The sequence below is a fragment of the Tetrao urogallus genome (assembly GCF_951394365.1).
Source record: "Tetrao urogallus genome assembly, chromosome: 2".
Classification (NCBI taxonomy): domain Eukaryota; kingdom Metazoa; phylum Chordata; class Aves; order Galliformes; family Phasianidae; genus Tetrao; species Tetrao urogallus.
Genome location: NC_136814.1, coordinates 53,166,598 through 53,194,270, shown reverse-complemented (window position 1 = coordinate 53,194,270; position 27,673 = coordinate 53,166,598). Strand labels below are relative to the sequence as shown.

General features: G+C 40.9%; 1 protein-coding gene across 1 annotated transcript; it reads right to left on the bottom strand.

Moving 5' to 3' along the window:
- Positions 1–641: 641 nt before the first annotated feature.
- Positions 642–27,673, bottom strand: TXLNB (taxilin beta; the record flags this gene model as incomplete). Its single annotated transcript, XM_079550825.1, is given in 9 exon segments — positions 642–1,412; positions 2,582–2,677; positions 2,887–2,979; positions 7,149–7,223; positions 12,331–12,450; positions 14,039–14,233; positions 20,568–20,738; positions 25,360–25,449; positions 27,245–27,673. Coding segments are annotated over 9 exon segments (2,040 nt in total).

Here is a 27,673-nt window from a genome sequence, read left to right as displayed (position 1 = left end):
CCCATTGTTCTATTGAAAACAAAACCTCTTGTCAAGTACAAAGCAGAAAAGACAAATTCAGAGTAAGACTAAAAGTTGGCGGGTATTCAGTCCACATAGTGCTCCGTGGTAGTTTACTCTACTCATTCAACATCACCTTTTGTTATTACAGCTCACTTTGGATATGGCTGACCACACTGATGATTTCACTATTTTACTTTATAATCACAGATTTCTTTCTCATTTATTGAGATCTCTGCATTTCCAAGTAGGCCATCCTTTATTGCAATATATCAAACAGATATAATTAATTATGAGACTTTAAGTATATGTATGAAAATAGCAATGACTTTTGAAACATGTAACTTCAGCATTTCAAAATTATTTTGTTGAAGGAGATGACTCATGACTGGGAAAAAAGATACTGTAATTTTGTTGAATTTTCCTATCATTAAGAAAATATTATGCTTTATGAAGGACAGCAAAACATGCAGACCAAGTAAAACTGGATAGTGGTATCAAAGAGAAGTGCATTATATTTGTCTACAAGTATGTATTTTTATATGTGTTTTAGCACTCACTTTTTTTTTAAAAACAAACGAATTTGAGAAACGAAGTAGAACTGTGGTTCGTTTAATATGAGCCTGAACTCTTCTTTGTCTTCAGTCTACTGCTTCCATATCTGTATCCCCTTTTTGCTCTGCGGGCTGATCCTGGACAAACAGCTCTGCTATATCATCCACGTGTTCTACAGCTTTTGGTGTGCTTTTGGTGGATGCTGGCATATTTCCAAGGGGAGCAGATGTGTTTTGCATAGGTGTTGGCACACCTTCAGGGGTTGCTGGCATGATTTTGGGAGATGTTGGCACACCTTCTGTAGGTATTGGCACGCTTTCTGTAGGTGTTGGCACCATTTCTGTGGGCATGGGCATGCTTTTGGTGGGCTTTGGCATGTTCTCGATGGGTGTTGTTGTATTTTCAGAGGATGCTGGCATGTGTTCAGGGGGTCCTGATGTGCTCATGCTGAACTGCTCACAGTGGTTCCTGGCCTCTGACTGTGAGGTGAGATGACAGGGGAGTTCTGGTACAGACATGGCTTTACACATTTGAACATCGCATGTCTCTGGATTGCTGCTGTTGCTTGGAAAGGTCTCCTCTGCTGAGTGGGACACCCTGAAAGCTTCAGCTAGCTCCTGCAGCATGTTCTTGTCAGCAGCACATAGCTCAATGCTTGCCTGGTCACTGGAGGAAGGGTTTGTATTGGCATCGTCGTCTTCTTCTGAGATATCATTTCCATTCACCTCTTCAGGGAGCTGTGCTTGTTTTATTTTTCTGTACAGTTCATTCCTCTCTTCCTGCAGAGCTCGGCAAAGGTTCTCTAGCCTCTGGATTTTCAACACAAAGCACTCATATTCCTTGGTCCTCATGGCTTTCTGTGGTCAGAGACATTAGACAAAGGCACAGGCTGAGTTTGTGTGCATGCAGTTCATTTGTGGAATTAGCAATTAGGAAACAATTTGAGATCTAGGCAGTCCTCACAGGACTCTGCAAGGTGTCTGGCTTTCTCAAACTGCTCTGCGATTACCATGACCTTTGGTACCAAGGCTGCAAGAGGAAATTTGCCCTTGTTTCTGTACTGCATTAACATTGGCCATAAAGATTTCACCAAGAAATATTTGCAGGAACACCTGTCAACAATCTGTAGAGATAGAAGAACATACTGTATCTTCATACAGAAATGGATCCAAAATCCTACCTCAACCTCAGTTTCAATGAGGCTGAGTGTGTGGGTTGTTTGTTTGTTTTGTGTGTGGGTTTTTTGTTTTGTTTTCTTTTTTTTTTTGGGGGGGGGGGGGAAGGGGGGAATCTCTGTAAATTTTTTTTTTTTTTTTTAACTTTCCTTCTAGATTCTGTGGGAGTTGCTGACGTTGAACATTTTCTTGCTTCTACACCCAGTGAGGAATCAAGAAATATCAAAATCCATAGAAATGGACAGAACTACAAAACTAGCCAGAAAGACCCAGTCCAAGTTCATTGTAAGTCTGGGCTGAAACTTCAGGCAGGCTCTTATCTTATCTGAATGAGTTCCAACATGCTTACTAATTTCCTCTGCACTGTTTCTCTGACATCGTGGTTAAAACTATAGTGAGACACAATGCTTGCTTTTGGCTCTTAGAGTTTGCCTGCACAAGAAGTTAACAAAAGGAGTGAATTTAAAATTCATTTGCTACGGCACATTTACTCTCTGAGTGAATGCTCTTATGCAGAAAGAAAGTATCTTAAAATGAACTAATGCCAATTTGCTTCTCTGTGAGAGCATTCACTATCATGCATTTTTAGAGCACTTAAAATTCACAGTGACATAGTTCAGTTTGTTGTGGACATAATGAATATTTCAGCATAATCTAAAAGTCCCAATAGTTGTGATGTTTGTGATGTTTGTCTTTTTTTCTTTTAAAAGATCCAATAACCAAGGTAACTTGAAAAAAATGACCCTTAGATTCAACATATATATATTTTTTACTTTTGACATATTCAGTTCATTGCATTTCCCACTTAAACTGTTATGTGGTAGAAGGGGTGCATCAGAAAGCCCGCTCACCTCTTCAATCATATCCAGTAATGCTCTGTTACAGTTCTCAAACCTGGATTTCCATGTAGCAGTATCCTTTTCCAACTTCTTCATTTTCTTTGTCATCTATAAAATCAAGAAGAAAAGCTGAATCACAACAGCAGTCCCACACTGCAGATGGAATTAGGACAGCCCTTTCACTCAGGTCTTTGTCTGTAGTCATAACTGTTCTCCAAAATATGCAGAAATGTCCTAATCCCAATTAAAATTACTGCACTGTGACATATCAAAATGGAAGTGTCAAGAACAGAGTTCAGATGTAAGCTGCTACTTACTTTCTCCATCTCCTGTTTGAAGGTAGCAAACACTTCATTGCTTTTTGTCAATGTTTTCTGAAATTCTTCAAATCTCTCAGAGTAGAGAGTGATCTACATTAACAAGAAAAAGAAAAACAATGATTTCAGAGTTTCCAGAGCAGTGAACTGAATGATAATACCTTGCTTAAGTAGAAGATAATACAATAGGTTGGGGTTTTTTTGGACATGTGTTTGGATACTAATGAAGCACCAACATAAGTGACCTAAAATTCTGTGTATATTTTTAAGATTGCAAACTATTATCATTTGTTTGTTGCAGAAAGATAAAATGAAGAATAGGAAGACCTGGGCTGGTGACCTTTAAAAAGATCTGGGAATTATGGATGCTGAGTTCATGAATGCTGCAGCTAGGATGTCTCTGTGTTGGTTGCCCAGAAATGAAAGAATTCTCTAGAAGTGGAAGATTAGTGGAAACATCTCCCTAAGTAACTCCATAGAGGCTTCAGGAGAACAGCATTAAAATCTGCCTAGATTTCCAGCCCCCTGCTTTCTTCACAAGCTCTGTATACAATAGAGGCTGACTTCTTTAGGGTAACCTATGGAGCAGAAAGTGGTAATGGGTTAAGTGAGCCATCTCTGTTAGTGCACTGGGCTACTGGAGTGTGGCAGGGACTATCCTGATGGTATGACCACTGATGTGGGGTAGGACTGGGCAATGGGGTCAGCTCTAGGTAAGATTCAGAACTGTGTCTGAGCTAGCACTAAGCCTTGATTCATTTAGCTGTTCACCTGGCTTATCAGATACCCAGCAAGCCAGGATAAGAGCTAGGTGTTTTCCTGATTACCTTGCTTCTGAAGTCTGAGAGACCTGGGGAAAAGGCATAGTGAAAACCCTGGAGGTGTTCAAGAGACATGTGGGTGTGGCACTGAGAGACATGGCTTAGTGGGCATGGTGGTGATGAGTTGGCAGTCGGTCTAGATGATCTTAGAAGTCTTTTCCAATCTTACTGATTCTATGACTCTACGATCACCACATCATACTGTAACCACTTCACCTCTCCTATCATTGCAATCCCAGCCCTGGTGGCTCGGGTCCATAGCATCAGGCAACACTCCATGCTTCACTTTATGCCACCACTAAATAGGAGCATCTCTACTCTTTCCCTGTGTTATTTGACATGGGGGCACCCTGCTTCTGAGCAAAGCCCAGCCTCTGCATAAGGCCAACCTGCATTCATCCCTGTGCTGTAGCTTAGGAGAGTTGAGTGGGCTCTCTGTCAGCTCTATTTTGCAGCCTGTGTGTTCTACAGCTGGAGGCAAGGCCAGCAAGGACAGTGAAAATAATCTCCTGGCATCCTCTTCTGCCAGCTTCACTTCATTTCATGAAGAACAGAAAAAAGGTCTTTAGCAGTATGCCAGAATTTAAGACTAGGCAGGGTTTGTATTTTGCTATCAGTTTACCTCTGGTAGTCACACATGAATGTTCGTCTGTGGCTGCACTTTGTTGTAAGCCATATTTCCCTGTTTTTCCACATAAAATCTGTGAATGTTTTTAAAAACTCTGTTCTAAAGATCCGAGGTTTGGTTTTTATATCAAATTCCCTCAGTTTCTCCTTTTCCTTTTATTTATCTATTTATTTATTTTTCCTCCCCTCATCCCAGGTGGGGAAAGTGCTTCCAAAGCTCCAAAACCATGCAGGATGCTCTCTCTATAAAGTACAGATATCAGCTGTTCTGAAATAATCTCAGATGTTTTCTGGTCCCTGGGCACCCCAACAATGCTGAGATGGTTTGACAGTTCATCAGCCCAGCCTGATAGCTCTTGTTAGAGCAATTGGCAGTCTGTATGGTGGGTGCAGAAGAGTTAGAGGCTCTGAGCAGCTGACGAGACCAGCTGCCCTCTCCCACACCTGTGTAGAGCTGAAAAAATGATTAACCAGGAGCTTTTATTTCCCCTGGTGCCTGCCAGTGCACATTTCCCTTGACGCTGCACTGAGGGAAAGAGGATATAGAAGATGTCACTAATAATGGGGTAGGTTTAGTCCTGATTTTCAAATTGGATATGGTTATATTATGATTTATTTTCATTCTGATTAGCTGTTACGGTGCCTCTGGGAATATGTCATTGCCATAATTGCAGTGTAGTGTGGATTTGCCCAAGCTAAGTTTAAATGAGGCAGTTAGGGCCTTGGTGGCTGTGAACACACCTCTGGTTGCAGCCCTTCCCTGCCAAGCTGGTAAATGCATGGCAGGTTAATCCCTGCAGAGCTCTGGACTGCTGATGTTGGAGCTCGTTGACAAACAGCATACGCCTGTATATTTATGTTAGACTGCAGCCAGGGCTGTGACTCATACACAAACAGAAACTTGGAAAGCTTTACTTTAGCAGCCCAAGTGCCACCATATAGATGGGACCCTGATGCCAAGTGCGCTTTTTCAGTCAACCTGATGGCTCTATAGAGCCATCTGCTGCGAGGTGAGGAGACTGGCACGAGAGCCTGGGTTGAGACCTTCTCTTACAGTCATAGAATATCCTGGGTAGGAAGGGTCCCATAACAATCACGGAGCCCAACCCCTGGCTCCACACAGCACCACCCAAAATCCAAACCCTATGTCTGAGAGTGCTGTCCAAATGCTCCTTGAACTCCAGCAGCATGCTGTGCCCGCATGCCAACTGCCCTCTGGTTAAGAACTATATTATGGCTCCTCCTTGTCTCACTGACCAGTGTGTTCTCATAATGTCCATGCAGTTGTCCTGCAATTATTTATTGGTTATTTCATGCATCAGGGAGCTTTTTATGCTCTTTCTGTTTTGTGCTTGTACGGTGGCATCTAGTCCATGAGGGAGATCCATCAATGCTACCATACTGGAAACAGTACTAATTATTATTATTATTCTCAGTAATTCCAAGTGGAGGCTGCTGTGTAGGTGCCAGAGCTCACATACTTGAGAAGAACAACTAACTGCATGTTTCACTTCAGCACGTGAACCCCTTAATTTTAATATAAGCAAGTCTGCAAGGGGCACATGTATTATCAGTGCCTTTGCAGGCTTGTTTGACTGGATTTTCTCTAAAATTGTTTTTTTCCATTTCAAATGTGTGTTTAATATATTCTGGTTCTTATCAGTACCTTCACTTTCATTACACCGGCTATAGAGGTCTGCCTGCATACAAAACTCTTGCTAGCTGAACATAAAAGTGTAACTCAAACCACTCAGAAAATTGACCTGCATTTGGGACTAACTCAGCTGGAGGCCTTTGAGGTTTGATCACAGAACCTGTCAAACAAGTATCCACAGCAGTTCATGTGACGTTCTTTAGTGTGCTACCTGCTTATCTCAGTCTTTGGAAAAAACTTATGAAGGACAGCAGCTCTCTTACCATGTCTCCAGGTTGTCATTTTAACTCTAGCCCTTCTTGACTGCTCAACAGATAGGAGTTGGATCGTCTGCAAGAGCAGAGCTGGAACAACTTAGTAGTGTGCGAAGCCATAAGCACTGAATATCCCTGCTGATGGGTGAGGAGCTGAATCGCTGCAGGACCAAGAGCCCTAAAATTCTGTGGGGAGGGACCATTCTCACAGACAAGTGGAAGAAGATAAGTTTACATGGCTAGTTTTTTAAGTGTAGGAAAATCTACTGATGCTGTCTCTTTTTGATATGAAAGTCTGTCATATCATTTAGATTTCTCACTTGCATTTAAGGTCGATTATTGCATTGCGTTCAAAGCGTAGGAGGTAACTTTTTTATCCATTGCCTGTTTCTTGTTTTACTGTCTTTTGCTACAGCCTGACTTTTAATATAATTTGGGGAAATCATTTTATTTTATAGAATATTTCAGAATCTAAACTTAACACTGAAATCCTAGAGGTCCCTTGTATAAGCCCTCAGTTGGCAAAAATCAAGATAAAATTGATAAAAGCTCTGTTGTTACACCCCAGACTAGAAAACTGCATAGCACATCAGTTCCAATTTGGTGTATGTGTTTCATGTTTGTACCTCAGCATTGTGCTGGATTAGAGGCATGCATGCAGGATATTTCTGCTAATTAATCAAGCCAAGATACTCATACTGTTTTGTGGTTTAGCACTGTAGACACTCATAAATGCCACAGTGTGATATGCAGTATGGGACGCTGCGTTGGCTTCACAGCAGTTTGTGTGATGAAGAACGAAGCTAGAAAGGATTCACAAAAAATAATTTGAATACCTAAAATATGTGTAATGGGCTAAAAATGGGCAAACAAAGACACACCATGCAATCACCTCTCCTACGTCACCTGTGCCTGCAGGACTGTCTCCTGTTCCTTTAACATTTTGGCCTGTAGCTTCCATTCTGCAGCTTGATTGAGGAGCTGTGTTTTGAGCAACAGAGAGAAAATTGTTAGATCCTGTTTTATCAGCTGGAAACCGTCAATCTACAGCTTCATATGCTTTTGTTACTGCTGACTTTGTAAGTAGTGATTTAACTCTCACATAAATATAGCTGGAGAAATTAGGCAAGATAGAATATTTGTTGCTATCCTAAGAAGAAGGATACTTGAATATTAGTTCAAAACCTGTTTAGAATGAGAAGTGCAGTATCATATGCTCTAAGAAGTATGATGTTTAACCATATCTTCATGTGAATTGTGGAGAATGGTTACAGCACCTTCTGGTACTGTCATTTCAGTGCAGCTCAGATTAAATTCCTGATTTCCTGTGAACGGTATGCTTTCTTTTGCATTAATGATCAGTACTTAGCCTACAGATGTGTTCACAGTCAGACTTGTGTAAAAAAATCTGCAAGCTTCCAGGAAGGGAATGCATAGTGTCAGACAAAAACAAGCTCTGGTGTCTTGTTGTTTTAGAGCTCTTTTTCACTGACGTGCCTTCAGAGGAGACGCCCAGCTCAGGATGATAAATGCCTCACTTAGATCAAGAAGGCAGCCCAGGAACAGCTTGATTGCAGTTTCATCCCTTGTTGCTCCTGGGAAGATGTTATCCCTTTTTCAGGGTATTAGCAAAATGACATTTGGACATGTGGACTGCACACTGGAAGATCAGCTGAGGGTAGGAAATTGTAGGAAAGAGATACACAGACTGCTACAGAGTGCAGTTTGAAATCAGCACTTTCAAAGTACTTAGTAATAGTCTAGCAATTGGTTTGATCTGAAAGCATGAAATATTGATGAATATTGATAAATAAATGAAATATTTATTGAAGCGTTAAAGGAATGTCTATTGTCTGCCAAACATGTATCAAGCGTTACTTTTACTGGCTAGGCCAAATGTATTTCAGGAAAAAAATGCAAGTAGTAACTTGAGAAATGATGACATAGGATGTAAATAATTTAGTCTGCCACAGAATTTCTTCTGTCGGACTTAATTGTACCATTTGAAATGGCAAAGCTGGACTCTGAAGCATTTTCAGAAAAGTACTGTTTAAGTCAGTAGAACCCACTTGTATTGGAAGTGAAAGGTGAGTAGAATTACATGTAGAAAAAGTATTTGATTATAGTAAAAACTTTGATTCTAAACATTTACTTAGAAATAACACATTCAAACTACTTAATGCCACCTGGCAAAAGGGAAGAGGACACACCTTACAAATGCTGGTTGAACAATATAATGAATTCTCTCCATCTCCAGCTATTTGTGGCAAAGAGAGTGAATAAGATTTATTGTATATAAATATATAAACTTATGCATATATATATTTATATATAAACTAGAAAAACATTTCTTCCATCCATTTGGCCCTCTGATGCAAATCCACTGAATTATTCACATCTACCGTTTCCTGGACAGGAATGATTTGATTTCTACTTGGTGATTTATTTTGTTTCGAGGATTTGAAGGGTATCTGGATCAAATTATTTAATGAAAAGTGCTTTGAAAACATCCAGAGCTACTCAACCCCAGGCCAGTCATTACTTCCAAGAACTGGGCTTTTATCTGTACTCCTTAAATCTTGTCTAGGGTTACCTTCTTTTCCAGGATGTCTGAGGTAATGAAGAGGTCACACCTGCACTGCCATGTTTTCTGCTACAGTACGAAAGATGTAAGATGGGCAGAGAAGGCAACGAAAAGCCACTTGTTTTGCCTGCTAATGAGATTGTTCTGTACTATTGACCCATATCACTTCTGTAGCCATTGAAAATCTAAGAGTTAATAAACTATTCTGTAAGGGAAGCAAGCCTCAGAGAGGTTTGCCCAAATTAACATGCAGCCTGGGGTCATCTGCAAACACCAAGCTGAGAGAAACTGCATCAGGAGAACCAATACATGTATTAATCAGCTATGAAGTAGTAACAAGGAGCCTGTATAACGAAACGAATAAATACTGAATGTGGTGTTTACAAAACAGCACTTCAGTGAAGTGTGGTGATGTTATACAATATAATTAGAGCTATGATAGCTGCTGAAGGCCCAGGCAGTCATATCATGCTCGTGGCTAAAGGAACAAGAACACTCATTCCCATTTAATGACATAGATCTAGGGAATGGCTTTGTGAAAATTGTTTCTCTCTCTTTTTTGCTGCCATACTTTGCATATTCCAATTATGTAGACATCTGATCATTACCTTTCAGTCACACACTTGAAAGTCACAGAGGCTTTAAACTGCAATTAACTACAGTTCAGAGTTTGCTTTATGAGTGCTAAAAACATATGGTATGTTGGGAGAGTCACAGATAGTGCTGAGCAGTTATGGGATGATGGTAAAACTGCGTCCTTAGATCAGGCTAACCCTTTGGGGGCCATCATGCTGCTACGCAGTGTGGATGATTGCTACTTACATAGGGGACCATATTCTTGCTGTATGTGTAGAATGAATTGTGCAAGCAATAAGACAATTTTGTAAGAGATTCTGCCTACTGAGCTGTGGTTTGCATGCTCTGCAGGCGAGGACATCTCTCCCTAAATGAGATAAAGAAATTTTGTACAGGAGCAAAGATTCCTGTATGGAAGAACTGTGTAGGAAAACATCAAAGTGAGCCTCCAAGGAGTAATCAAATAGATAAAGAATACAGAAATTTTCATTTAAAGACATCTGAAAAGTCCTGCAGCAAAACTCATGCACAAGGATGTACAAAATTTGTATGCAGAGAATTGGTATGGACAGGATGCTGAAGAAAGGGCTCTGACTCTGTGCAATTGAGCTAATGAGAAGTAACCCTAAATGAAAGGACTCAGTCAAAAACATCTTGATTTCATATATATATATATATATATATGTATATATACATACTCTCACACAATAGCTGAGTGGGTGGGAATAAGAGCTTGGCATTATGAGTGAGGTGGGAGACTAGTGTAGGCCAGCTATCTGGGTGCTGGGCTGACTGATGAATTGGGATGTGCTGATTATGCCTTGACTCATTGCATGGCTTTTGGCTAATCACTTATATTCTCCAACTAAAGCTACCTTGCTCCAAATGATGTTACTAATATATCACCTGACTCCCTCTAAGGCAAGTCTTTTTGAGCATTAGCTTCAGTAGTGTGAAAAAAGTCTTTGAACACAATGCATCTCATTATACACCCACAGCTTAAAGGCTTTGTAGCTTGTTTTTGAATCTGCTGTTTCATAGATGCCAGTCATACGTTCAGCAAAGCCAGAAAGGAAATCTCCCACTCCTGTATGTATGTAGATGGTGATGACTTTTGTTGCATTATAAGAAATGAAAATAACTAAACTATGCATATCTGTGCAGAATAAATTGTAATGAGAAACTTTGGCTACAAACTGGGCACAGTAGCACAGTCACAGTAGCACACAGCCCAAGGCTAAGACTCTCTGAGCAGAGGAAGAAGAGTCACTGATACTTGGCTGTATACGAGTTTTGTACAGAGCTAGTGCCCTGCCTTTTATGTATTTTTTTTTGTTTTTTCAGTGTCTGAAATCTTGCACTCAGTAAGAAGACCCACAGTGGCAGCAGTAAAATAAGCCCAGATTTGATTTTTGTTGTAAGGGATTTATCGGGAATGTTTCCTGGACTTTGAATCTGCTAAATCTTCTGAGTTTCTACTGCCATGAATAAAATTTGGGGTTTTGGCTTTACACAGATCCCACACTGAAAGGACAGGCACAGCCAGACCATGCACTGTCATACAGAGACATGCAGATGTGCACTTGGAGAAGTCCCAGCTGCTCTTCCGCCCCCCCCCCCCCCCCCCCCAGTTTTTAGCCAGCAGAAAAGATTTGTAACCTACTTTAGGGAACTTGCTTTGTCAGGGTTTTGGTCTAGGTGTTCTCCAGAGGTACCTTCCAACCTCTGTGATTAAGTGGGAGTGGGTGTCCCAGCCACAAGGCCAATGCAAAGAAAGAGGATAAGTGCTTTTATGAACAATTTTTGATGAGAGGTGTTTGCTGTGTTTCCTTTGTACACTATCCCATAGTTTCATCCACAGTCACCATCCCTGGAGGTGTTCAAGAAACGTTTAGATGTTGTACTGAGAGACATGGTTTAGTGGGAAAATACTGGTGGTAGGTGGACATTTGGGCTGGATAATCAGGTAGATCTTGTGATATTTAGGCTATGCTGGTGCTAATACATCTCTTTCCAGACATGGGGATGGAATAAAAATCCTCTCAGAGTTCTCTGATGCAACTCCTGAGCTAGTCAGAGGACTGCTAGGGACTACAGCTTTCTTTCAGCTGTTGAGAGCCTGGAACTTCCCTATACATAGCTTTGGCTGCAGCCACTGCTGAGAAAAGGATCTGTGTGCCAGTGAAGAATGTTGGTAGATGTTAGGTAGTTGTGAAAATGCTAGACAGCCTGAGGAAGTACATTTTGAACCAACATGGAGAGGGAGGCTCTGCAGAAGAGAATCACAGAATATATATCTATATATATTATATAGATATATATTATATATAATATTATATATTACATATTATATATATCTAGAATTGGAAGAGACCCACAAGGATGATTGTGTCCAACTCCTGGTTTCACACAGGACTGCCCAAAAGGTGGACTTGACTGCATCAGCTCCTGGTCACCTCCGTTTATAAAACTGGACACACAGAAGGTTGACTGGGGAGACTCTGAGACTGGTGGGATATTGGCCTTCAACTTATTCAATCACAAGCACAAACCCTGCTTGTTTAAATGTGATCATTTACAGTGTGAAGAGATGGAGTATCAAATATCAGAGCCTTTAAAAAAAACTGATGGCATCATTTGACACATTGTGACAAATCAGCAGAGCAGTAGTGGTGAGTTTGCTGGAGAAGTCTGTGCTATAACCTACTGCTCACAATCTTCAAAATCTATAAATGCTCCTGAAAATAGCCTTTCAGATGCTACTGCTTTGCATCAAGCACTATCAGAAGTAATAAATCCTTGTCTTATGCTACCCTGCTTCTGTGTCATGGCTTGGACCAGAATAACCAATATATTACTGAAATATTATGCAGCTCTCATCTTGTCCTTCAGTTAGGTAAAAGACAGATAGATTAGCATGATAAGTACATATTCCTTTTCCTTCTGATGTCGCTCCTCTGCTTCCTTCATCATTTCCTGAGACTGCTCCAACTTGGCATCCACCAATTTCTGTTGAAGTTCTCTGTGCTTAAATATTTTGTCAAGGTGCTGCAAGAGAATAAATTCTGCTGAATGTGCAGGTTTAGTTGTGTACACAGACCTTCATGCTCATGCATGCACAGCTATCTACTGGGACACATAGAAGACAAAAATATTGCAAAACAGGAAGTTTCCCAACCCACTGCAGTTACAAAAAAGCCATGGTGCTGATAAGAACAAACTGTGCCAGAATTTGCATAGGAAAGGAAGTGTGTTTACATCATCTATTTTGATGGGTAACAAAACAAAAACAACAACAACAACAAACCCTTAGCATCTTTTCCAGTTCCACAATACGCGTATAAAGTCATCTGTATAATCCAATATAGTTGTAGATTATAAAGCTGCCCATCAATTACAAATATGTTGGGGATGCACTTTTTTTTGGAGCTGCTAAGTGGCCTGTGATTCTAAGCCATTGTGTGGGTAAATGTGTGATGACAGACTGCACCTCCAGTACTTAGGGAGTGCGTGTGCAGCTCCTATTGTATATATATATGCCTAGTACACCCCATTTGATCTGGCTTCACATAGATAATGTGGGCTTGGAGTGCTTGGGTAAATGAAAGCGGATGTGGGACAGATGTGCCAGAGGTCTCCTATGGCCTGTAAAACTTCTCTCTCCGCAGTGACTTTCAGGAGGTGAGTGTTGCTGATTGCACTCTTCACTGATGCTGCATTTAGATAGAGCTCAATATTCTGAGCACATCCTTCTGCTTTACATTTTCCTTTCATAGAAACAATAAGACAGGAATGCGCGTTTCCTTCATTCAGTGCAAGATTTCATACAAGATGCAACAGATTTAGAAATTAGTGTATTGCATCGGGCATTCCAGATTGTGAGGACAGGTTACTCATGTTTTATTCAGTATGATAATGTTGTCTGGTTGCACTGAGCCACACAATAAGCACATTTGGAAACAGTAAAAAGACCCACTGCAATATGTGCTAGCATTTGTCATAAAATCATCACAGAAATGGGAGCTTGGGAATTTTCTGAACTGCTCTAATGTTTATATTTAGAGATGTAATTTTCAATTCATCTATTATCTACTTGATTTTACTGTAAACGTTATTCCTGCAAAGAGGAGTCTATTCCAATGCAAAAGGCCTGCTTTACCCTGGTTATTAGCTTTGTTTCTGGGGAAGGGTCACCTCAGCAACCTGTGTCTGGGGGGATCAGAAGTACATTTGGCAGTGGGCTGGGCTGTCCAAAAAGATAAAACTGGGAGGTGCTCAGTGAGCACTCTGGAGTCCTTTGGGATTTGGGGGGAGCAGTGAGTGAACGGGGGTATAGATTAGCAGGCAGCTTGCCATCTTGCTGCATGAGAACCTCAATCCCTTTCCCCACCACCATTAGAGCTGCCACGAGTACTGCATGCAGGGTGCCATCGGGTCAGCTTTTCACCCACATTTTCCATGTGGCATCCTGCTGGCTTGATGCATGTAGAGCCCCAACTGGACAGCAAAGCACAGCAGAAGCTACCCACGAGATGCCCAAATGATGGTCAGTGGGGATGACATGTTCAGAGTGCTTTCCACTTCCCTCCATGGAGCTGGGTTTGCTGCTGGTCCCCGTGGGCATTGCATTGCTCACCTCTTCCCGCAGCTCATACTGGTCAATAATGCTTTTCAGCTTCTCTGCCAGCTCTGTGTTCTCCTGGCAGAGCTTCATGTTCCTCTCACTTTGCTGCTCAATCTGAGCCTGGATTTCACTCAGCGTGCCCTGGAAATGGTTTGTTATTTCTTTCCTCTTCTCATCTTCCTCCCGTGCCCGCTGAATTGTTTCCTCCTGTAGTCAAATGGGAGAGAAGACAGGGTGAGTAAGATGCATAATAAAAGCGGTTGCAAAAGGAACTGTTTCAGAGTAGCACAAGGCTACTCTTTGAAGGATTATCTGTGTTTATATTCCTCTTCAGAGATTTTCTTGCTTTCATGTGCTCCAACATTAGGCATGATGCTAAATTTACAGAGCAAATTATACAGTGGTCTTGAAAAAATTATAGAACTAAGAATTTGCATGTGTAAAGATGGATGTAAAGCACAGTTTCAGATCAAAGCAATCCCTGAAAAGGGGATGTTCATGCATGCCTTAATTCATGAAACTGCAGCACAGCTTTTGCTTTGGAATAAGGTATTTAGTGAAAGTCATTGAAAGCCCTTTTATCAGATTTCTTTTTTATTTAATTTAAAATTCACTCTTTAAAACGCATCCTTTTAACTAGAAATCCTCGTATCAAGTTTATGGAATTTGAGGTTTCCACTTTTCAAGAGGGATAATTTTCTGTAGAATCCCTTTGCATTCCTCCTTCCCTTTCCTTCTAACTGACAGTTATTGGAAGGGGTAGAATCAAAGAAAGATCATGGGCTGGCTCTCAAAGAATCAAAGCAGAGAATCAGAACCTGGGTTGGAGAAAGATTGATGGATTATGTTTTCACCAGTTATTGCAATTCTGTTTTGGATTTCGTTTTATTTATGAAAGAGAATGGGGAAATAATTTAGATTCATTGCTTTCAATCACAAAGTATGGACAATTTTATTTCCTGCTTGTTTACTTCCAGGGCAGCCTGCCCTGATGGAGAATGCAATCCTCATACAAAATGGCTGGTATCATATCTACTGTTGTTACAAATCATGCCAGAACCATTTTAAGAAATCTCTCCACAGCATGCAAATGGCACACTCTAATAAGGTTTCGACTATTTCAGCTATTCATTTACATAAAAGTCTCTGATAACACTGCATATGCATATTTTCTGTAAATACATCTGAATAAAGCTTTTGCTGACTCGAGTGAGGTATAATTTATATCATAAATGTGACAGAAAGGGTGTTGATTCAGGTCCTATTCTTAAAGCAAGTTGAATACCAAGTGCCCCAGCTCTATGCCCCAGCTCTACTTAGCATGCAAATCACAAGAGTGATCTTGAACAACTGCTGCTCAAGGTAGAGGACATTTGTCCTTTTGCTGCCAGGATGTTATAGAGATGACAATGCCTTGGATGACAGGAGGAAAACTGTTGGAGCCATCTGCTAATTATACAATAATGAGCAGAAATCACTCCAAAATCCTGTTCGTGCTCTGCACTTTACACAAGAACATGTGTGTGTGCTCACAAACAGAATACAGCGAAGTGTGACTCCAGAAGGGCTTCCACTCAGAAGAGGTGAAATTATAGAGTGAACTGGGCAATGGCTCAGGGGTACGGGATTCCTGCTTCAAAACCTGGTGTCAAAATTGAACACAAAAACTTGAGTTCCTTCATAGATTTAGTTAAATCAGAACTTTGTTTTACCTCTCATATGCTGTTTAAAAACTGCTCATGGCTCTTTCTTCTCTATGGCATAGGTGCAGCCCTGAGCAGGGAGAAAAGCAACAAGGTGCCCTCCCTTCAAGAAGTCAAAGGCAGACTGAGAAACTAAGCTTGTATGTCTGGAATCTTATTTCCATGGTTTTGAAACATCCTTCCTCAAAAAATATTTTTTTTGTTTTAATGGACCAAACAGTGTCATAGCATAATGTCATTGCTGTGATTTAAAGCTCACTGAAGTAATAAATCCAGCTGAATGTAAAATGGAAAACTGGTGTCTTGCACGTAAGTCACACTAACAACTCTGTTATGAGGTGAAATTAGATATCTTGAGAGTAGTAATCATGCAAATATATATATATTTCAAGAAAAGGGGATGTGTTACGCAGAGAATATTGCATCCTGCTCATCCTTCCTTCTGAGTTGAATAATTATAAAGAGTACATGCAGAATGCAAAAATTCATGGTTAAGGATACCGAAAACCAAGAAGCCTCCTGATGCACGGCAGAATATTTATCTTGACCTCCTCTCCTTTGGAGAACAAGCCAAAAGATATCTGTCTGTGGGAGCTAGGGTGTGCCCCACAAGGCTCCTTGGAGTCCCTGTGCCAGGGAAACAAGAGCTCTCTGTGCCCGATGCTGTGCTGTACCACTGAGCTGCCTGCAACACTGCCACTCCTGTATGACTCTAGATTCTATTATCTTAAGGTAATATGGGCTCTGTCTCAAGAGTTTGCTCCTCTTCATCTCCTCGCTTGGGCAGGCCCAGTCTGATAGCCTCAAGCCATCAGCATCACCCAGACTGTTATCACAAGGCTACAGCCCCAGCTCTTTCTTTAGACTTGGCCCCATAATGTGGCCCTTTTTTTTCCAGTAGGAGCCTTAATCTCTCCCATTTCAAGACTCTACACTGTTAAGAAGTTCCTTTAAAAGGAAGTTTGTCCCCATCTGGGAGGACTGAAGACTGCCCTCATTTACTGCTGTAAATGCCCTAGTAACTGTGTGGAACCCAGTGCCCCTGCCTTGCTTGGTTGTGGGAGCAGAGCAGAGTGTGTTTGGGGCAGTGAGTTCTTGGCATCACCATGCTGAATTTATAATGATGCGAGAACCACACTGCACACTCTGTTTAATCTTTAAACACTTTGAAATTAGGCATTCAGTTCTAATGAGAAAAACAAATAAAAACAACATTGTAAATTCTTTTTTGATTTCCATTTGTGGAAGACTAAAATCCAGCCTTAAACTATTGTTCTCTTTCCTCTGCCCTTAATCTTCGTACTATCTGCCCTATACAAGGTATACTCTTGTGTCCTATAGCAGTACTGCTATCACTCTCCAGTGTTTTACTGCTAAAAATGTAAAAATGCATTGAATTAAACTAAAATTAAACTGTAAAACTAAGACAAAGGTATTCTGTAGTTTGGGATTTAGCGCTGGAATGTGAAATAATCTGCAAATAGAAGTGCAACCTCATCTCTGGTCCTTATCTCTCACCAGGACAAATCAAGACAACTGTTAATCTGCTGAAGCCCTATCAGCAGAAACGATGTTACTGCAGATTCCACATTTTCAGTGAGCTCTACTCACTCCCAGGCAGCCCAGTCTGAGCTTCAGGTCCGCAGTTTAGAGCCAAACCCATAATCAAAACTGTTGACTGTTGTGACATTTGTATGAAAGTCATTGCTTAATGTCTGTAGCAGGAAGGACAGGAGAGATTTATGTCCCTACAAGACATTAAGTAGCCACCAGACTGTCAGATAATTGGCAGAACATGAACACAATGCAAAGAAATGAGTTGCTATTGCTCTTAGCAGAGCTGTTCTCCATTGCAGTGGGAATATATTCTGTTATTTTCTGAACATTTATTTTGCTTTTCTTGGAGGGAGAATTAAGCATCTGTTTTCTGCTGTGAAATGTAACAGCAAAGAAATAATCTGAATAGCTGGACTGCAAGTAAGTGAAATTTTGAGGCCAGTATCCAACACTAGCCAGCAATTATCTTCTCTGATGCACTGTGGATTTTCAGCACAGCTCTGCATTGCATATTCATCGCCACTTGGCTGCACCAATCTCCAATTAATGGGAGCTCCGCACACCAGATGAGTAAAGATGACATTTACATGACGTGATGTGCATATAATGTGCCACATGGCAAGTCAGAGGACGTTCGTGATCTGGGCAAGCCAGGTTTCTCCTTTGCTATTAAAATGATACAATCTCTGACAATTTTTATTTTCCAGTCTTTGGAACATAATCAGAAGTGCTAATCCCAAGAGCTAAAAAAAAATTATGGATCAATTTCTCTGTTCTGCCAAAGCCAAAATAAAAATTACTTAAGCATGAAGTTTTAAGAATAACACACTGTGGATTCTCCTGTTTTAGGCCCTCTCAGTACAGTCATAAGCAAAAGAAAATTACACTCAAATAAACTGAAGATGAGATTCTGGAGACTCACAGATCTCCAGAAGGTAAAGCCTAAAGGCAAATATTCCATTAACTGTCTTAAAATTGTTAGAGACAAAAACGGAGAAAAACATCAAATGTCTTCTTTTATTAATTCAATCCTAATTCATTCTGCAAATATATTGTCATACTGACTTATTTAATTATTATTTTATTTTATTTTATTTTTAAATGCTAAAAAGGCAGGAACCAGAGGAAGAAAAATATTCAGTGTTTCCTAAAAGTTTTCTGGCTCCATAGAGAGAAGTGGCCAAAATTTGGACACTTCTTACTGAAAGATTGGTTTGGGCATTTCCTGCCTCCCTGGCATAGCTACAGGGGAAAAAAACAGAACAGAGTGAGAAATTGATGATTTTATTCCGGAGACACCGTCACAAAGCAAAACAGCCCCACAGATCTGAAGATGTTGGAAAGAGATTTTTCTAAATGTAAAGATGAATTGCATTATAAACTATATGCAAGTTGAAATGAAAGATGATATTCTCCAATAGAGTGATTAGTAAGCATATGGCAGCTGGGAAGATAGTACAAGTCATTCAAGAAAACCAGTTCCAAACATGTTTTCTGAATATAATCAGTTTTTCTCTATACCTCAGTTTTCCACTGCCTTGGACATAAATCTTAAGTCATAAATTATAAGTCTTAGATCACTCCAAAGCAGGTTTATATTTCTACTGAGAGATTTTCCCAAAGAAGGTTTGGTAGATCAGTGTGGATTGATACTGAGGTTTTGTACGAATGGCAGGCACAAATTTAACTGATGGTTTCGAGCTACCATGACTGAGTGCCTGGAGATTTGCTTCTAGTTTGCCTATCCATTAAACTGCCATCCACCTACTCATGCACTGCATCTGTTTAGACACTGCCATTCCCTCTCACAGATACATTCTTATCAACATACAATAAAAGTTGAGGTTAGATCCTAAAGGCCTGCTTCTGAGTTGGTAAAAATGAGTAGAAATCTGTTGATAGAGGTTATATGAGGTATGATTCTTGCTGCTGAGAATTCATGTGTGTAATACTACAGATGATTATATCCCCATTAAGAAGGATTTTTAATAGACCAAAGCAGAAGCTTTTTGTATGACGCCACTATCACTGACATTCACTCAAAATAAAAAAGTAAGATCACAACAGAAATGTATTTCCTGAACGTAAGATTTTTCAAGAATAGTCATATTATAAATTTCACGTTTAAATGGCATGATGCACCAAGGGGTAGGCAGATGTGATACATGGATCCTAGCCTTTTGGCACTCCTGAACATTTCCATTTTGAACTGGTGTTCATAATCCAGACAGCTTTCACAAGCAGTGTCAGCATCCTTACTCTCTTGAAGACTGATGTCTTGAAACAAGTGTCCTGTTTGATCACTTGAAAATGCCTGAGTACTCAAATAATGCAAAAACAGCTGCCAGATTTCTATGAGTCCTGTGTAGCAAATCTGGTGTTTGTATTTCTCTGACGATACACATGCATTCACATTTGCAGTCTTGGGAATCTGAGAAGATACTTTCTGTAAGACCTGATGCAGCTTAAAAAACACCCTTCTCCAGTGGTCTTCTCCACTCTCCACTCCACTTCTCCACCCTCCATGCCAGCGTGTTGAAGCTGGACTGAAAGTTGGTGTGGCAGCCAGGCCTGGATCTGGGTGAATGACCCTTTTGGGAGGGAAAGAGTGATCTGCCCCAGCAAATGTGGCATAATTGGCCTGTTGGCACTACTAGTTTTCCCTTTGCTGATCCATCTGGTAACATGACAAGGACTTACAGCTAACATTGGTGAGACTGGAATCACAGGATCACTGGCTGAGGTTGGAAAGGACCTCAGGAGACTACCTGATCCCATTTGCCTGTTCAAGCAGGGCCACCCAGAGCAGGTTGTCCAGGTAGCTTGTGAAGATCTCCAAGGAGGCGACTGCACAGCCTCTCTGGGCAAACTGTACCAGGTTTTGGCCACCCACTCAGACAGAACCACCTGTGTTGTATTTTGTGCCCATGAATTCTTGTCCTGGCACCAGGAACCACTGAAAAGAGCGTGGCTCTGTCGTCTTTGCACCTTCCATTGAGGTATTTATAGATATAAATGAGATCCCTCCTGAACCTTCCCCAGGTTGAACAGCCCCAGTTGAACTCAATGCTCAAAAAACAACTACAACACATTCAATATTCAGAAGCACTTGGACACTTCCAAAGGAAGAAAAGAAGGGCCTTGATGTAAACAGGCATAAAGACTTGAACATACATTATTTGTCTAGAGTTTGCATACAATTTGGTATTGAAGCGTGAGGTGAGAAGGCATTGGTACCTTCTTCAATCTCTGCTGGGTACCTTGATGTAGCCAACACTCACCTTGAGGGTTTTGTTGTGCCTCTGGAGCTCCCGGCACAGGCTCTCAAGCTTGCTGCGAGCAAGGATGGCTCGGCTGTGCTCACTCTGCAGCTGATCCTTCTCCTTGGTGATCTGGGCCTGCCTCTTCTGCAGGTACTTGAGCTGCTTCTGCTCAGCACGATGCTCCTCAAGCTGGGCAGGGAATGGGAATTGAAACAAGTGGAGAGGAGAAGGAAAGAAAAGAAAGTGAGTTTATCTGAAGGGAAGCTGTGAGATTTTATTTTTGTTGTAATTTTAAGAACTGGAGCAGTCGGTAGATCTTTACATAGTGAGATTTCTCCAGATCATGAGATAACTCAATAGCAGCTCATTCTGTTTTACAGCTTCATGAAAAAGAACTCCCAGATTTCCTAGAAACCCAGAAAACTGTTAAAAAAAAAAAAAAAAAAAAAACAGCAGAAAAAGCATGGGAAACCAAGGAAAGAGCTTGTGCAAAAGCTTAGCTGCCGTTGGAAGCAGAAGACCTGTTGTGGTCTAACGCTGTGGGAGGCTACATAGCACACAGCTGTTCACTCACTAACCCCCACAGTGGGATGGAGAAGAAAACTGAAAAGTGCCAGAACTCGTGGGTTGAAACAGGGACAGTTTCTTGTGCACCACAGCCTCCTCGCTGGCACGGCAGTTTGGGAAGCTGAAAAGGCCTTTACTTACTGCAAGTGCTGCTCAACTGAAAACACCAGTGTGTTATCAATGCTATTCTCATTCTAAAACCTAAAACTCACTGCTTTACAAGCTTCTAAGAAGAAAATTTATTCAACCCCAGCCAAACTAGGACAAGGCTTTTCAGGGAAGAATTTCCCCTGAACATCCAGTGGGCATCTCCCCTCCTCTTTGCCAGTCTCCTCTCATTCATGGATTGTCTGTCAGTTGTGTTTCTGAAGGCCCCTGTCATGGGGATGGGTTACAGGGAATCAAACCTCTTTCTGGCTCTTTGGCTCCACCTAAATTCTGAGGAGTATAAAGCATGGCAATTGTTTCTGCAGATGTGTAGGACTTGTGTTGCCCGAAGGGCTGGAGGGGAGCACCATGTTGGAGGTGGGAGGAGAGGGAGCATCAGAATTGCCGATAGCAGCTCCACAAAGATCGGTCATTCCCTCTAACACATACCTGTTACTGGCTGTTGGACAAATTTGCTGTACTGCAAGTTAACACTGTAACAGAAATGTCCAAGATGCATTTCACCTCTGAAGCTTTTGATGATTTCTTCTTCCACCCCAACCTGCAGCAACCCTTCTCTCTATTACAGGCATGTATGTATTAAGAGATGTTCCTAAAATCCAGATGTTTTCCAGTTACTCATGAGCTACAATATGAAAACCTTAATAATAATAGTTGCTATTAGGGCACATCATTTAACAATATGATACTGCTGGTACTGATTATTAACCCCAGTATGACTGGGAAAGTTTATGAGTGTAGAGAAGTGATGTGAAGCTCAGACAAGACAGATGGCAGGAATAATATGTAGCACTTTCTCTGCCCAAGGATCTGTTTTCTGCAGATGTTCTGTGATTTATGCTTATAGTATGGAGCTCTGCGTATTATCAATCACATCACTGCTAGTCATACCACAAACCAAAGCAATCACCAGCTTGGAGGATATTTACAATTTATGCTCAACTTTCAGCATGAGTTCTGTGTATTTTTACCCTGGAATAAAGGCCTCTACATCTAATCAAGTCGGAATAATTCTTCTAGTATTGTAGGGAAAAATAGCCTCTCTGTAATTAAAGACTTGTTTTCCTTTATAAGCTTGATTTTGGCCCCTTTTTCTTCCCTTTTAAAACACCAAAAATGTTCTTTTTCTTCACATTTTTCATGTGCAGCCCGTGCTTAGCAGATAATGCTTTGTCCAAATTTAAGATGACTTGCTCAAGCTGTGTTTGAGGTAGGGGATTCAGAGTGAAATAGCTCTTAATCACGATACCAGAAGCTTCCAAGCATCTTTTGGTTTGTTTTTTGCTGTTGTTTTCATTAAAAATGCCTAGCTCTAGAAACTTAGGTTTGAAAGTTCTTAGAAATATCTAGGATGTGGCATTACTTTTGTACTGAAGAAGGAAATTCACTGGTAAATAGGAATGACAAAAGAGCACCACAGATGAATTTTTAAAAATAGGTAATGAAATATCAGCTAAAATTCACTTCAGGTAGAAGGAATTATGATTTTTGATGGCTGACCTAGTTAGACAAACTTCAATTTAAGAAAAAGAAAAAAGCAGTTTTATTGTGACCCCACTGTATCCTGGCAATACTCGTGTCTATGTATCAGTGTATAGTTGCACCCAGAACTTGAGAGACACTCAGGATTTCTGAAAACAAACCATTCACGTGGAATTCCATAATGACTGTTTGTAGGCAAAAACTAAAATAAAGCACAGTCTTCTCTACCAGCTCCAACCACTCTGGCTGCATCAGAATGAGCAGATAAAATGCTCTCTGGTGGCAAGTAGTAGGGCACAGCTTATGTCCAAACTGTTCAGTTGCTTTCCTCCCTGTAGGAATGGCCTCATTCATACCAGCAGGGATGCGTCCCACACTGTTTTCTGATGCCATCCATTTTTGCATGTACTCGTCATGATAGGCTGTGCCAGAGCATGTGCTAGCACTTAAATAGCAGATAGCTGAGTGACTGTGGGGACATAGTGCTATGTTGTGTCCCTACATTTGAGCAGCATCTTCAGTCAGAGCCAGCAGCATCACCTCATACTCTGAAGCCATGGCCAGCACCCAGCTCACTCAGCCTGGCACAGTGCTGCTCTCCCCAGAGCTGTGCTGCAGAAGTGCTCACATCACTACATGATTAACTGGACCAGGGAACTGATACAGCTGGAAGATAACTCAGCAAAAGCAAAAAGTGACCTGAAGTGTGTGATGGAGATGGGCAACAGGGAGCAAACAGAATGGTAGCTGCTAACAAGCTGTGCTGAGTGAGTAGTGTAAGGGTTTTTCCCACAAGCCTTGAGTTGTATTAATTAAAGGATTTATTCTAGTGACATTGCACAGGATGTCAAAACTGAATGCACTTTTGCTTTAGTTCCTTTCTCCTTCATGGGTTATTGGCAATGTGGGCCATAATGTGTTCAGTGCTCCAACAATGCCCGAATGCAATGGAGAATACATCAGAGAAATACTGTTTCGGTTAATTTGTGGGCACAAAGTCCCTTTAGGCAAGGGCTCAATTATAAACTGCCAGAGTCCAATTTATGAAATCAGAGAATTTTACATGGAAAAAAAGGAAAGCTGAACATCACATTATGATGAAACATGGACACATCTGTGCATAAAACCAATTACAAAGTCAATGTTCTGCTTGGCATGTTTTTCAGTCTCCGTAAACTGTAAAATGCTGCAGCCATTTCACATGTGAGATTTTCACTGCTTAAGGACATAGAGACCTTTAACTACTGAGAAGAAAATCCTTTATCTGAAACTAACCCATCCTCATTGTGGAGAGAACAGAGAAGGGGAGTCAGGTCATCATTACAGGTGTAACATTATGGTTCAGGGGCTTTTACTGTTAATTTCACTATACTTTGGTTTCTCTGATGATTGGCTTCAATTCTCTACTTCCTGATTTTCTACACTCTGACACTTCATACTGCATGCTGTTTCCAGTTTGATCAGATCAGTGATATGCAAGGTGATCAAGGAAGGAACAAGGTCCAGAAGGTGAAGGAACGCCCATATGCAGAGGTATGCAGGGCTCCTTGCAGAAAAGGAAAGCAGGAGTGCCTGCCACTCTGAGCTGCTGTGAACTTGAGCTCATCTCCACTGCATGGGCTGGTGTGGTAGTGTAAAACAGTTCCATAGGTCCATTTTTTTTAACCTATTGAAGGAATCTATCCCGTCTTTTTTAGCTATCTGGACATACTGGCAGTGCCTGAGTGCCAGCATGAAGGTTGTGGATGACTTGAGCCTGTTGCATCCCTATGGCCTGAGCAAGAAAGGCAGATTTACTGTAAGGATCGATGTATGTGCAAAGAAAAGGACTGCTTTTTTCAAAACATGCCACTAGAATAAAAGATCTTTTTTTTTTTTTTTTCCTTTTTCTTTTTTTCCTTTGCATCTTCTTTAACTTACCTAACTAAACAGATTTGGTAACTATGGATTAAAAATTAATCACACTATTCCAATATTTGTTACATGAAGATCTGATGAACACCAGTGAATACTGTAGAGATGCATAAAATGGGTATTTAGTTTAAAATAGTTGTGAATAATCTTTTAACAAATGCAGTTTTTACAAGAGAAGAAACATACATCCCTTGAAGAAGGGAGAGATGCTTAGAGGATTAGAATAAAATCATCTTCTCCCTGAAAAATAGAAATATGCTCACAGTATTAAAATGTATGTAGAAATGTATGAAAGACATGTTAAGAATAAAAGTGAATAAACAGATTTAATAAAGACATTTTTTGGGTGCTGTGACTATATAGCATCCCAGTGACTCCATGCTTTCAGTTATACCTCTTTATGCCAGAAATATTTACACAGATTTATCTTTAAGTACAACTATTGTCTTATCAATTTTTTAGCCCTTTCCAAATCTAACTCAAATTCCAGATTGTTCTCCTGACTTTTCACTCCCCCCCCTTTTCTCACTCATAAGTCATTATTTAACCCCGACAATTACTTTTCTGTATAAGTTAATAGGACAGATGTTTCCACTAGGTGAGGTTGGGCTGTGCTGAATGGTGTGTGTTTATGGGTTCCTCTCTAAACAGTTAGGAGGAGAACCTGTGCTGCACTCACCAGCTCAGCATACTTCTTAAATAACAGGTCCAGTTTCTCTTCTGGAGTATTCAGCTTGTTCAAGCTTTGCATCAGTAGGGTGGCTTCCTTTCCTTAAAAAGAAGCAGAGATTTGATGGTAGAGATAGTTTGTAGCTGACATACTGTTACGAAATTGTTGTGTGTGTTTGTTTTTATGCATGAATTAGTATATTCATTTTTTACGAATGAACTCAGGGAGGAGAGGGGTGCTTTTTTGAAGGAAGGGGACCATCTTTACTGTGAATTCCTCTTGTTTATTTTCTCCCAGTAAGAACAAGCACGCTTGAATTTGCTCCCATTTCGTACCTCAGTAATGTACTTTCTTCCAGCAAAAATTATTGGCAAGTGAAATGACTTTTTCCTGTATAATCTTTTTTTTTTTTTTTTTTTGTTTAATATTTTTGTAACATGACTGGGTCACATATGTAATTCCTTTGCAGGAGTGAACTGACAGAAACTGGGATACTCTTGTGCTGCTCAACCCCTACTCGGATAGCCAGGTTTGAGAGTGGTGTAAAACATTTCCCTGAGTTGGTGTAATGAATATGGATACCAGAGACAGTCTAATAATTATCTTGGCATACATCACTAAATCTGTGATGATAGGCTGTGTAGACAGTCATGTACTGCTTCCATGCTGATACTTTTTGGTATTCATTTCAGCCCTCAGTTTGAGCTAGAGCTTGAATACTGCTTGTTCTTAGAATACAAAATGTCCCTGGCTTCCCTGGAGCTGAGGATGGCTGTGGTACATGAGGATGGCTTGGACATATTTTTCCATATGTACCTCTTCCCAAAAGGCTGGGAGGGAAAATTCACCTTCATCTTTAGGACAGATTCTTTCTACTTCAAGTATAGTGCAGCCCAGAAGTACTACTTGTGGAGAAAAACCACTATTTCAGACTAAGTTATCCCTATAGCACTGGTATAAATAAATTCAAAGGAGCTATAATCGATCATGGAGTAAAAACTGTTGCAAGTGCAGCTGGAGAACTGTACTTTAGTAGTGTTTCCACTCATCTTGGAGGCGTACCAACAAGCGAACCACAGCCAAGGATATTGGAACAGGGGAACTGTACTTTACACGGATGTCCAAGGAATCTGGAAAAAGAGCCCTGTTTCTCTAAGTGCACTCTGCAGTCATTTTTCTGTAGGATTAGAATACTGTTGGGTTTGAGTTCTCATGCAGAAAAGAGTCAAAAGAGTGGAAGTTATATATAAGTGGAAACAAGCAGCACGTTTGCTAGACTGGGATGCAGCTACATTGCTCTCTAGTGGCTGTCCAGTAGAAAGGATTTTAAGCTCAGCTAAGAGGATCCTGCAGTGGCCAAGAGGACCAATGGCTACGCTTAGGGAGAACAAGCTTACTGATTTATTGCAAACAGTCCGTGATGAGCCTGCTGAATAAAATATAACACATTGAATTTGTTCTGCAATTTCCCTCTTGGCCACTCCACGTAGTAGCACCATTAGCATAGTTATGACCGGTAAGAAATCATACCTGAGGAAGTAGGAAAATAAATGAATGTACAGGGGCATAAACAAGAGATCAGATGTCCCTTTGTCTAAGAAGCAGTACTGTTCAGCGTGTCTTCAGACCTGCAGCTTTGGCCACTAGTTTGGGTGGACCATTAGTCTATCAGCCATGTGATAAAATCCTAAGCTTTCATCCCGGTACAAGGATTAATGTCTGATAAAGCCTACTGTATCTTTTGGGTAACTGCTGACAATCTTTATCAATTAGAAAAGTTATAATAGTCACTGTAGTTTTTAGTGGTCCCTATCAGCCATAGCAGAGGCCTAACAAGGGAAAGAGTGAAATCCAAGGAGGTTTTACCTGTTAGCAGAGCAACTATGTAAGTACATAAGCACTTGCCTAGTCCTTTCAGTATTTTCTTCTCCAGCTTTTGTTCCTTGCTGGTGCTGGGCTCCTTTGCTCTTGAAGCATCTCCAGGAGCTGGTTTGTCTTTCTCACTTTCTTCATTTGTATCCTCATACTCTGCATCCTCCATACTGCCCGCATCTCCCTTCTCCGGCCTTTCAGTTCCTGCTGTAGTGCCTTCCTTCTCCATCAGACTGGCTGCAGACCCATAGGTTTTAATAATGTCCTCCAGTTGCCGGCTCAGCTCCTCCGAGATGTCACATGTGGCCACCTCAGGATGGGAGCTGGTTTGGTCTGTGGGGGACAGGGGCTGCGAGCTGGGGACAGGTTCCTCCTTGCTTTGCCCTTGAATGTCCTGCCTAGGTGAGGTGGGAACCTGCTGCTGCTTCTCAGTGAACTGGTCATTCTCCAT